General features: G+C 33.8%; 1 protein-coding gene across 1 annotated transcript in view; it reads right to left on the bottom strand.

The window, feature by feature from the left end:
* Positions 1-2,138: 2,138 nt before the first annotated feature.
* The window catches only part of FUT8 (fucosyltransferase 8), a 97,197-nt gene continuing 86,147 nt past the window's right edge, over positions 2,139-13,188 (bottom strand). The window contains 4 exon segments of the mRNA XM_030948655.1: positions 2,139-3,106; positions 6,858-7,008; positions 10,895-11,071; positions 12,231-12,477. Of these exon segments, the coding sequence (XP_030804515.1) occupies positions 2,789-3,106; positions 6,858-7,008; positions 10,895-11,071; positions 12,231-12,477 (893 nt within the window). The 3' untranslated portion in view covers positions 2,139-2,788.

Consider the following 13,188-nt stretch of genomic DNA (forward strand, 5'->3'; position numbering starts at 1 on the left):
TTGCTAGATTTCTTCCTCTGACAACATACTGCACTTTGAGCACCAGAGGATCATATGACCCTGGGGAATAAGATCATAGCATCTACATTAGTACATTTTTGAAGTATTAACAGTAATGCTGTAATTTTGTATAACTTCATGATCATTTTCTCAAAGATGATGACCTAATAATTCATTAGGTACTTAGAATATATAAGGAGGTATGTGTACCTTACCAATGTTTTGTCAAATACAGTCTGCTGAGGAATTGCCACATTATATAGGTACAGCTTTTACAACATCAGTGTTTTCAGTTCTCTCATTACCACACCTGCTTTTGCCTTTGGGCTCATCTCAGATATTCTGTTATTTATCTTATTTCATTGTATTTTTAACTGAGTTACCTAACTACAGGAAAACTTTAGTGTTAATTTATTTATGAATACTATTTCTGAATCACACTCTAAGAAATGAGCTAGAAATGATGGGCTCTGAAGCTCTAACTAAATAGCTTAAAAAATAAAACATTTTCAAAATCTATAAATCTGTACCAATTAGCTGATGTAGTATTTGTGGAAAAACAATTAAACTAGTTTTTCAAAAAAAAAAAAAGAAAAAAAAAAAGCATTGACCTAATTGCTGAGGAAGAAATGCTCTAGAAATGGGTTTCTATTTTTTTCAAGTTGAAAAGGAATGTAGCAGTAGCTTTATATGTACAACTCAAAAAAAGTAAAAATAAAAATTATTTATCCTACATTTGTACCTCTGAAATATGCATTTGCCTGAATTAGTGGAAAATCTAACAGTATCACTTAGACAGGAAACTTACATAAAACTGTTTCCTTACCAGTTCCAAAATACAGAAACGCCAGTTGACTCTAGGCATCTTTTGTTGCAAAAATTCATCTTTAGCACTTTTGGCTGCTCTTACTAACTTCCCATTATCTTTCTATCAGTCTTTATAACTCATTTGGTATCTAAGCTCATTTTCACTGATATGTCTATTTAACACTATGGTAAATGTATATTTTTCCCCTAGAGTTTTCAACTTTGATTTTGTTGTTCTTTTTCAAGATGCAAAATAATTTTTCAGTTGAGGCACATATTACTGGAGGGGATCTACAGGATTGGTCCTGAAAGTAATGTCAGAAAGTACTGCTTTGTAATTCCTTCACATACCAATCCAGTTCCATCTCAGCACTATTTCAATTGTAAGCCTTCTGCTGAACTGAACATTTCCAGAGATTTCCTTTTACTTTTCAGTCTAAAATTTATTCATGGTCAAGTGCACCCATTCGCTATGTAAACACTGTCCTTGGTCTATTCATAAATATAATTAAGCATATTTTTGCTTTGCTAGGGTCAACTAGCCATGCTGTTTTAACCTTTACTCATATGGCATTTCCTCAGCCTCTGAACAGTAAACATTTTCTGCTCTCCAGTAATCCAAATTGGATTGCACTAGAAGCTATAAAATGCCATTAAATATGTTTTTTATTTGGAAACAATCTCTTGTCATCTTACATATTATATGTATATATATATATACAACCATCAAATCTATGAATTTATTTGTAAAATTATTTTATAAATTACCTCTTTTCTTAATGAGAGCTGACTGGCATGAGATTTCAAAACACTAAGAAGTACTAATAATCTTACGACATGCATAAAACTTCATCCTTGTATATTTTCTTGTAACCTACTATTTTTGGGTAAGCTGTTAGATTTTTTTAAAGTAGTCCAGACTGACAGGTTCTATAAATGGGATTACCTGAAGTATTTTACTTAAAAGTAATTATATTCAATGCCAAAATGCTAAGTGGCCATCCACAATACCCTAAACCCTGAATTATTTTCAGAAGAGAAACAGAAAAGGTAAGAAAATGGTGTCAGAGGGTAAATGTAAGCAATTTAGCCACTGACATAATCCTGCTGTTACTGACTGTCCACAAAACTGAGCAGCACTGTGCCCTACGCAACTGCCATACTACACAAGTGTTTTAAAATTCAACGAAACTCCGGATAGCTTTTCCTTATTTTGTGGATTTTGTGTTGTTGGTTTTTTCAATCAAAGGCAAAGTCCACAAATTACCAGTACTAAAGAATCTGTTCATGGCATTGTTTACAAAAGCTCCTAAGAGACAGTGACTACTTGATTGTTGAATGTAACCTTTATTTTATTAATGATGAGAAGTAATCAATGGAATGCTAAAAAAAACCCAAACTTGTAAAGAAATCTAGTCTGAAATCTGAATCTCTTGTTTGAAGCAAGTTCAGTGGTCACGGTAATACCAGATGAAAGTGGACTCTTGCCCATTGTGAAACAGGCATGGCTCTTCTAAAAAGGTCACAAACTTTTCAAATATAGGCACCATGTTTCAAATTTTGCACATACAAAATATGTTCATGTCACTCAAATTACACAATGTGGCAGTGTTATAAGTCTGAACATTATTGTCAATTAATGGCGGAGAAAAGAGCCCAAAGCTCACATAAGACTAATGACCGGGACAACTCCTGAAAAGAGACAAGAAGTATAAAACAACAGTTTTCCTGCTGTACGTGGGTTTGTGTGTGCATGTGTGAGAGTGCATATAACAAAAATGTTTAAGAGTAAGTTCAGACAATAGCCCATCCACTTGTTCTCAGCTTCTTGTCCAGTTTCATTGCAAAGGCTTTGATTTTAACCGCATGATAAAATGCAAATTCAAATCCCATAGAAACCAATAGTTAGTGTGTTGTTGACTGGTTTGAACCAATCAAAACTGAGTTTTTTATAATAACCGCTGAATGTCTTCCTTTTAATCTACTTGTCAGCCTCTGGGTATGTAGGATACTTGACTGTCTCAATTTTCTCCTTAACTTTATAGGATGGGTACAGGCCTGTTCTTCCTAATTTCCTATTGATGCCTTTTGAATAACCATCCCAGTGGTTTCCAGCTACTCCAATTATATCTCCAGGTTCCATAGGAATTTCATCAGCAGTTCGTGGATGATGAGCATAAATAGCAATCTGGTTGTGAGCATTCTGTCCCCCAAAGTAGTAGATATCATCCAAAGAATGGAAATATGCCGACGCATCTGGATGCAACGTCTGCATAATTTCATAGGCAACTCGACAAACCTTAGAAATAAAAACAGAAGTCATTAATATTGTGTGTGACTGAAATATATCACAGAAATCAACAACTAATGTATAGTAATATTCCCCAAGAATATCAGGGTCTGGAATGTCTGCGTGAAAAAACAAAAAACAACTAATCAACCAACCAACAAAAATAGCCCCCAAAAAATAAAAAAAACCAAGCGAAACCAAACAAAAAAAACTCCACAGAATCCCAGCATATTTGCTACTAAAAAGCATGAAATTTTGCAGAATCTTAATTAGGCCTCTGGTGATCAGATTTGGTAAGCAAACAAACAAACAAATAAATAAATAGATAAATAATTAGTATCATCTACTCTTCAGTTTAAAATGAAAACATCTATATGAACACTAGCAACTCTGCTTTTTAAAATTAATGACTTGTAGCCAATAAAATGTAAAAGCAAGTTTTCTTTTTCTACTATAACCACTAAAAATTGCATTTTACTTCCCTTTGAACCTTTAGAATTTACATTTAAATTTATCCTGCAATAATGAGACCTTGCATTTACTTTTCTAAAGGAAGTTCAAATTTTCACAACCAAACAGTTCCATAAGTCCAAAGCTTTAAAATGCTGTTTATATTAGAACAGTGATAGAATTGCTGGCAACTTAGAAGCCAAATAAATGAAATTAATTCCATGAAGACAATTATTACATCGGAGGGAAGATGCATTTTTACTTGTCATTGTACCCCATTTTATGAAGGGAATTTTCTTCAGACGGAACACATGTTCCCACATTAGAATTATATTGTATATCTCAGAGTTGCCAGAAACACACAAGCATACCACTATATTAAAAAAAGTTTTTTCAACAACTGGCTAGAAGGCTCTTCTCTGTCAGGTGTCTGACTTGGCTGCTGTGGGTTTTCTGGTTTCTGACCTCCATTACTGTGTCTTTCTCTAATTTCACATAAGTTTGATACAGGCTGATTAACAATACAGCAGATTTCTCCAATACAAAGAAGCACTTCAGCTTTTTCATACTTTTCAGTCTATGTTAATATAGTAAAGCTTGATTTTACTTTTATTTTCTCCCTTTGAAGATACAGTGAATAGAACTTTGATCACTCATATGAGACATATTTGTACTTTCTTAGCTCCTTTGAGAGAGGCATTTGCTTTAAAAATGTAATAGATTTCCTTTAATCCCTCTGCATCTGAACTTTAAAAAAACTTTTCAGAAGTACCTTTCAGAAGATCAGGCTGAAGTTAATTATTTTAAAGTACCTGTTACACACCACAATATAAAAACAGGTTTGATTACCCATATATTTGCAAAAGGCTATTTATTTTATAGCTTCTGTGACTGTATTTGTTTTGTTATCTGCATGTGTGTGTACCCTAGGAAGAGACATACATAATACACACTATAAAGACTTTACATTTTTTCAGTAGAAATGCTTTAAGCAAGTGTGTTGTGCATATCTGACACAAAACATTCAACACCTTCGCTCAGCAATTGTTTTCTTTGTAGCACCAAACCTGGGTGACTAAACTGTAAACTGTGAGGACAGCAGGCAAAACATCCACGCACAGAAATATAGCTGAAACCAGCCTCCCATTTTTTATTCCCAGATCCCATGTTCTGCAGCCTGTATACTTACCTGTACAATGAAAAAAAAAGAAAGACTAATAAATTCTGGAAGGAAATGAAGTTATATCAGTCAGAGGGAGCTATGACTTCATGAAGACTAAATGAAGAATGAAGAGACAAAAAAAAAAAAATCTTTGTTCTAATGTGTAATCTTAATTCTGCTACTGTGTTATGATTTGTGTAACTCCCATGTGGTTTTCCTATAAAATTAAATTAATGTATTCAATTAATGTGACATTGCTGAAATGTAGTGCCAAGGTAGGTTGTTTCCCTTGACTCTCCATTACATGATAGGACCAATTCTTTAACAACAGTATTTTAAGGAAATACCTATTCTTCAATTTCTACCAATGTTCTTTTCGTTAATTAATTTTTGTTAATTAATTCCTAACTAATACAGGGGAATTTCTGATACCATTCACATATAGCATCATTTTCTCTTAATACCTCTGTTAAGAAGTTCAGAGTCTTTTTGGAAAAATAGAAAACGAAGTCAGCATAGAATGGATTAATGAGAAAGTCCAAAACCACAATAGAAATAAATAAGAATACATTTTTAACCTTGTTTTTTCTTCACACTTATTGGACAAAAGATGGTCATTAACTGCCTTATTTTGCTTACCTTCAATGCCAAAGTAAATATCAAATAGTTTATTTACTTGATGAAAGGACAGGGATAGCAATTCAAATGTTAGAGATAAGAGAATCAAATTTAAAACCCCTCAAAAGAAAACTTTATGAATAGTGGGAAAATCTGCAACAGACCTTAGAAAAGCCCAATATATGAAGATTCTGTAGAGATCCACAATGTTGCATGCCCAGAAAAACTGTATTAAATTATTTTTGAGGAGTTTGAATTATTACAGCACAATAAATTGCCTAGAATAAATTAATTACTGGACCAAATTCATAGTCCAGCTATTGACAGTAACACCCTAATATTGGATCTCCTATTCTTCAGTAGAATTTTCTGCAACTCTAGAAAACCAAATATGTTATCCAATAAACAAGTCTACTGTCAAATCCACGGTGAAAGAGAATGAGAGTTGTGCTCAAAGGCACCATGTACCTCAAAGGGGGTTTTGTCAGGTTCCCTCCAGAGGTCTTGATCAACCTGTATCACCTTAAGTGTGTTGATGTATTTTAAACACATATTCTTCAACACTTAAAATTCAATTACAATATATTCTGGCCAAGCCATTTGCAGCTATATTTAAACTGTGTTTACACCCAGAGTTTTATTTAAAGCAAACATTTATCACTTTTAACACAGCTATCTGAATATAACAATAGCACAAAATGTTACAGATTTTTCATTGAGTCCTTATCCAAGACTACATCATTCTTCCTTCAGACTATGAACTGTCTCTACACCAATGCATGTGCGGCAGTTAAGACATACAGCTGTAGGTTTTGTTTCTTTCTCTGTGATATGCATTCAGCGGATGTGCTTCAGCTAAATCAAACACTATTAATAAACTGGATGGCTCCTCACAGCTCTTCTTACTGAGAATTTTTACTTTGGATTTTACTCAGGTCCTTGGTCTGAAACAGCCTGTATTAATAACCTTCTAAACATGCTATGAAATGTCATTCTCTCCTACAGCATGTGGTGAATGGTAAATAAAGTGTATGCACAAGCATGATTGAAGGATAAGAGGTTTTTCTATACTTTTTGTAGTTTTGCTGTCTTCTTGTTACAGCAATTGTATTAAGAATTGTGCCTGTCAAGGTCAATATATCACTGTATTGACCATATATTAATATGTGCTTGTTTCTATTTGTCATTAAAGTGCAGCAGAAAATTTACATTTGAGGTTGTGGAAAACATTTAGTTTTTAAGTGAATTTTAACTTTTGAGTTTAGTGTCCACTTCCATCTAACAGTACAATCATGTGTGATTCTGTCACCTAAGAGAATAACAACAACAGCAAGTAAAAAACATTTAATCTGATAGAAATCATATCTTGCCATATGTGAATTAGGTGGATCAGCACATTAGCCACATTAGCTTGGTAACTTTTTGCTGTGCTTTTCATCTTAAAACAATTTTTTATAAAGAGAAGCATGAAGAAAACTAAGATTTAGAACTGGTACATATAATCAACACTGTCTCTGCATTGCACGTTACCTGGGATGAAAACGTACAGACCAGGAAGTCTGCCTGAGACAAGAAGTGAATATCCAGAATGACTCCTCTTAGGGAGTTTTCAGTGTATCGGTTATGGAGTCCTGCTGACCAGGATATGGAATTATCACTGATAAATTCATAATTTGGATACCTGTGAAAAATACAATACACAGTTAATAGCATTGTTCTGTTTATTTTTTTTAAGAAGCATTACCTCTGCTGCAAGATAGGGTTGTTAATTCATTTTAGGTAAGTCTCTGCTTTACAGGAAATTAATTACAATTTTACTGAACCCTCTAGAATGTCACTGCTGCCTCCAAGCATGCCCTCTCTTTATCAAGAAAAAATAATTAAATAAAAAGATCCTGTACTTCTGTCAGACACATAACAAAGTAGAAGTGAAAGACACAGTAGGAAGTATATACCACATTCTGCAAATGATGCTGATTTTAGATGAAATATACTCAGACCACTAAGTTTTCTCTACTGCTAAACAGGATATGGGATTCTGACTTGACTAGGCTACACTTACTACCATACTATTAGATGCTGACTGGGACACTGTGCAAAAAAAACCAGTCACCTGTGAAAGGGACATATTAAATAAATGCATATAAACTAATGAAAAGAATTGAAAATGAAAAAAGTCTTTCACAGTTCTTAAGGCCATGTGGAGAACAAATTTTGCAATTCACTGGTCATAAGGAAATAGATGTAAAATTCCACAGCAATACACTTTTCTTGACTTATTAAAAAAAATAGTACTACTTTAAGTCGAAAAGTTTTTTTTGAAATAGGAAACCTTAGTTTATATCATATTAAAATAAAATATTTTCTCATGTAACAATGACTTAAAAATTTTTAAAAATCCTTTTTCTTTTTTCTGCTCTTATGGGAACAGGAAAACGAGAAATCAAAAGAAGGTGGGGAAGAGAGAGAGAGAGAGAGTTAAAAATCTTTCCTCCCTGCACTTAACAGCCTCAGAGAAGGGTACAAATCAAGCACAGTTATAGGACTGTTTCGAGTTTCCATTGGTTTCAGAAGCTGATCAACTCGTTGTGTAACTACAGCTTATCCCTGCAGGTCCAAATCAAGGTGAGTCCCAGGCTCCTGTTCTCAAATGCTAGGCCTGTGGAGGTGTCCAGAACAGGCACTGAAAATTTTCTTCCCTCTGAAAGAATATTGTGAGTATATGTGTAAGCAGATTAAGTAAGAAATAATGTGTTTTCTCAGGTCTTGCTCTAAAAAAAGTTGGAAAATATATGAGCTCTTCATTAAGTTCTAGTACTTTGAAGCACTGCTGAATTCTGTATATCAGGCATACTATGACTTGGGGGGTGAGGAGGGTTAGCCAAACTGCACATAGTAGAAAGGGAGAAAAGATATTAACCTGCTGTTGTGGAAGTAAATAAACAGTAAAAAAAGGAGAAAAAAGAAAATACAGATGACTTTACAGGAAAACATTCTGGAAGGAAGAATGCGATTTGTTGAATTTTTGTGCTCATGTACTAAAGAACAATACCTAAATAGGGTCATATACAAACTAGAAATATATTAAATATGGTCTCTTTAAGAATTTAGGTATATATAATCTGTATTATTTTGAATACCTTAAGGAGTGAAGATACTGTAAGAGTATTATGGACTAAAAATATATGTACTAGACATTCAAAAATTTGCATGTGAAAACTATTAAATCAGCCAAAGAAAAAGCAATTTACACCATCCCTAACACATCACCTACCCAAGATAAATACCATGACCTCTGCTTACCAGAAGCTGTCAAATGCTTTAATCCCCTGATCATTACAGTTGTTGAACTCTCAACCCTGCTACTCTCTACTAAAATTGTTCTACATGATCCTAATTCTGAAAATATATCACCTCTTTCCTTCTTTTGGATATAGAACACAAACACTCTACAAACTGGTGGTAGTGACTGCACTATCTTTACTACTGCACTTGCAGTTGGTAGACATCTGTCTGCAAGGGAAGTTTCTGAAACTTAAGTCAAAACATTTCTGGTTTTATGACTATGATTAGTTTAAATACTTCTCTTGCTAGAAACAACATGCCTATTCATATGAATGTTGGCTAAATTTTCTTTACTTAAATGCCAACGCTGTTTGACAGCCAGTCACTCTCTTGTAGAGAGATACAGTACCTAGGACTTACTGATATTATTGCACAAAATAATGAATGCAACATAAGCTAGTGCAATGTGACAGCTGTTTCTATCAAAGCTTGGTAGTTCAATGTGACTAGAACATTTTTGTCAGAAGTGTAAACCAATTTATAGTTGATTTCACAAGAAGAGAAAGAAAAGCTTCTTTGCTGCCAAAACATGACCTTAACCTGCCTTCAGATGCTATTAAATGCCCAAACATCAAATTGCACCCTGCCTTCTGTGAAATCACAGGAAGTTTCAAATGCCTTCGACTCAAGGCATCTGAAGCTGCAAGCAACAGTAGGGTGCAAGCAACGTAGGAAATTATGTTTTAGTGTAAGCTGTGACCTGAAAACCCAGCAGTAACACATAAAAAATTCTTCAATACTTACAGATGCTATGCCTTTTATGAAGAAAACATAAAATTAATGCTATATGAATGAACTGTATCATCCAAATTAAAGTAAAATAGTGATTTGGAATGGACTTGAGCTGTAATTCTTAATTAAATTCAGTATTGTTTTACTGAATATGTTACAATTAGTTTTTGTTGCTATTAAAAACTTGAGATTATATGTTTACACAGGTAGAGCATCTCATTACTATTCACAAAGAATGATAAGGTTTGAAAATTAAACAAAAAATAAAGAAAAATGCATAACTAAGATAGTTACATCAATATTGAATTCTGTTATGTTACAAACAGTTCTTAGAGTTATTTAGGACAATATAATGAATTAAATATTATAACCTCAACTGTGTATTACCCGTCTTTTCATTGTTTAGATTTGCACTTTAAATGCTATAATTGTTTCTACTATTATTCTTGCCTTTACACATACAAAAAAGGATAAGGTTGCCATCATCTGGAGTTGAGTATGTTCATTTAGTTTTCACAAAACACCATCATTTTAAACAGCAGCCTTTTATAAATATGAAAGAAAAACAGAAACAGCACAGTTGAAATAGACAGGTTTTCAATGCTGTAGAAAATTATTCTACTACAAAATAACATTTTCTGCTTGCCTTGCATATGCCAAAGAAAATCTATTATGTAGTATGTTATCTTACATATTTTTCCAAGAATGTCACCAGGAACAGAACAGTTCAAAAATTTGCTACTACTGAGTTGCTTTGATTTTAGAAAGCATTAATCAATTAATTAGAAGTATTAATTTACAAGGAAATACAGGCCATCTAGGAGTAAATGAATGTTTACTGTGTATCCATGTTCTAGAGAGCTAGAAGAGGATAGAGGTACAAAAAAAAAAGGGACAAAGACACTGTAAGAAGTTGAGAATCCCTATATTTAAGGACAAAATTATTCAATATGTAGATGAAAATCTTCTATGTTATCACTACAGAAGTCCTTCTGAAAGAGGGAAGAGCTACATCATAAGCTTTTCAACCCACTTAAAAAAATTCCTCCAGCAAATGCTCACATTTTTGGACAGGTTTTATATACTTCTTAATATATTAACCAGGTTTTACAATATTTCTAAGTAGTTTCTTTTTAATATGTATGTTCAATAATAAATGCTGTGTTTATTATTTATATTTTCTATTGTTTATGTATATATTATTTTTATTTACCTCCGTTCTACAGCATTGATTTGTTTTCACATAGTCACAGGTATCTTGCTCAACTCTTCCAGATTTTTAACATTAAGCTTTGAAAAGCATACTTGGAAGAAAAAAATCCCAAAAAAGCATATCTGAGAGAAAAATCAAAATCACTGGAAAATTAAATGCAGTCTTAACTGAATAAAGGATTAAAAAATATTATACTAAAACTTGTGGTGCACAATGGTCAGAAACTGTAAAGCTAACCGGAAGGAAGGAACTGTAATATAAACATAATTAATCTTACTTGGATTTTGCCTCTTGCAACAAGGAAGGGTCATCTGTAGCCAAATACACTCTCTTTTTATCAACGTGCATCCTGCGAGCAAGAAGCTCAAAGCGCTCTTCCACGTGCACCATGTACTCTTCAATGGGGTGAAATGCTGCTTCAGTCCCCACCTTGTCTGTCCTTCGGACGTGGACACTGGAAAAAGGGAAAAATTAGGAATTACATTTATAAACACTATACATACTTCAGCAAATGAAATTTTAGATTGAATGAATACATAAAATAATGAGGGATTAAAACTCATCCGTGTCCATCATGACACACTGACAATATGAAGTCAGTCTGTTCTCAAAAGCAATGTAATAATCTGACAAGGAAGGCAAAGGGTAACTGAATGAAAGGAATGAAAGACATCGAATTATAGCACATAAGGTGGCATTCATTTTGAGCACAAGGTTAAGTTATCTACTGAAGACAGATAATGCCTGATCAATACAGGTGAAAAGGAAAATAGGAATATTTGCCTCATATAATGCATAGTCTGAATTAAGATAGTTACAAATGCATTTTTTTGACCTCCTTGAAATGTAACAAGTCTCCAGACACAGCAGCAGTGAGGTGCCCACTGGCTCAAGGTCAAAAGCCACCTAACATTGGGACAACCTACTGTGTACTCCTAGAAAAAGAAAGTTTAAGGATTGAAGGAAATTCTGGCAAAGGAAGAAGACTCCAGCACAGCAGCAGCATTTTTCAGACTACATGATGGAAAAACCTTTCTTACACAAGCTGCTTTTTACTGCTTTTCTTCCTTCTCCCCATATCTCCCCACACAAGCCTTTCCAATTCATCATTATAGCTGGGAAACAACAACTGCAAAAACATCAGCAGGGAAGGAAATGGCACACAGTATGTTCATATGTAGCCAGTGATAAAATTAGTCGTGAATTGTGGCATGTAAATTATAGGCTTAGTCTTTTTTCTCTCAATTTTTAAAAGCTACAGGCACTAGAAAGAAGACACAGACAGTTAAGTGCCTGGAATACAAGCTGTAAGGCAATTACATTAATGAAATTCTGTATTACCAGATGTGGAAGGACATGTTAAAAAACCTTCTGTTGAGCTGCCTTTTACATATCTGTCCAACGGCAGGTAGACAAGTGTGCTGAAGAAGTACTTGTAATCAACTTGTATTATGCACAGTTAAAAAATAAGAGCTTCATCTAGAAATCGCCCTCTCTCCCCATAAAATACTTAGAGACTCTGATTATCATCATAAAACAATTTTTTCCTGAACAGGAATCACTACATACACATATTAAAGGACAGACAGTTAAAAAGAAGACTAAATACCCACCCAATCACTGGATGTTTGAAACCAAGTTTCCTTGTGGCTTCCTCTATTTCCTTTTCTAGCCAAGGCTGTGGACGAATCAAGTATTTCACAAACTGTGAGACCCACCACACTGCAGGATCCCCATGTACACGAATTAGTCTATCAGCCAAGTCTTCAGGGACAGCCAAGGGCAAATAGGGTGGCCGTGGGTGTAAGCTGTCAACAATGGGAAGTTCCACCACCTGAACATCCTTATCATTAGTCTCACCTGTTTTAAAATACATACTAAGATGAGTCAAGTACTTTACTTTATTCATAAGCTTTACCACTGGCAAATAATATCCCAAACATATCAATTCACCTGTATCTTCAATTTCAAAAAGACTACCTAAACCTTGCTCTACTTTTTAAAAAACAGCATTAACAAATCTAATAAAAATCATAATTTTAAACGAGATTTGTATACAAGCTGGATCTAACAATGACCTCAAATAGAACAAAACTGAAGGTTCTTGAATTCTTAGCAGCTGGTAGTTAATAAAATATAAAATGTACTCCGGCTTATATATTGATACCTTCTTATATACAACTACTGTGTGCAAAGGCTTATCTGGTTATCTAAAATGTCTAAAATTCAGTTACTTCTTTAAAAATGAAACATTTTAAGGCATAGGAAACAGTTAAAAAAATAAATACATCTCTGCTGCTATTTTGAGCCCCTTTTATTCAGTAAATATTTTTGTTCAGTGACTCCTCACAGTAAATTTCAGACATCATTATAACCACTGAATTAGCTATTCTGTTGTTAGAAGAGGAGAAAGACAATACCTGTCCTGAAGAACTTAAACTATGAAGTAGCAAATTAAATAGACCACGGAAAACACAAGCACTGTATAAGCATGTGCTGTAACTACAGGTAAGAATTTGTTATGTTTTAAATATTAACTACAGTAGAATATACAAATGGTTTAGATGGGAT

This window comes from Camarhynchus parvulus, chromosome 5, assembly GCF_901933205.1.
Source record: "Camarhynchus parvulus chromosome 5, STF_HiC, whole genome shotgun sequence".
In the NCBI taxonomy this organism is placed as follows: domain Eukaryota; kingdom Metazoa; phylum Chordata; class Aves; order Passeriformes; family Thraupidae; genus Camarhynchus; species Camarhynchus parvulus.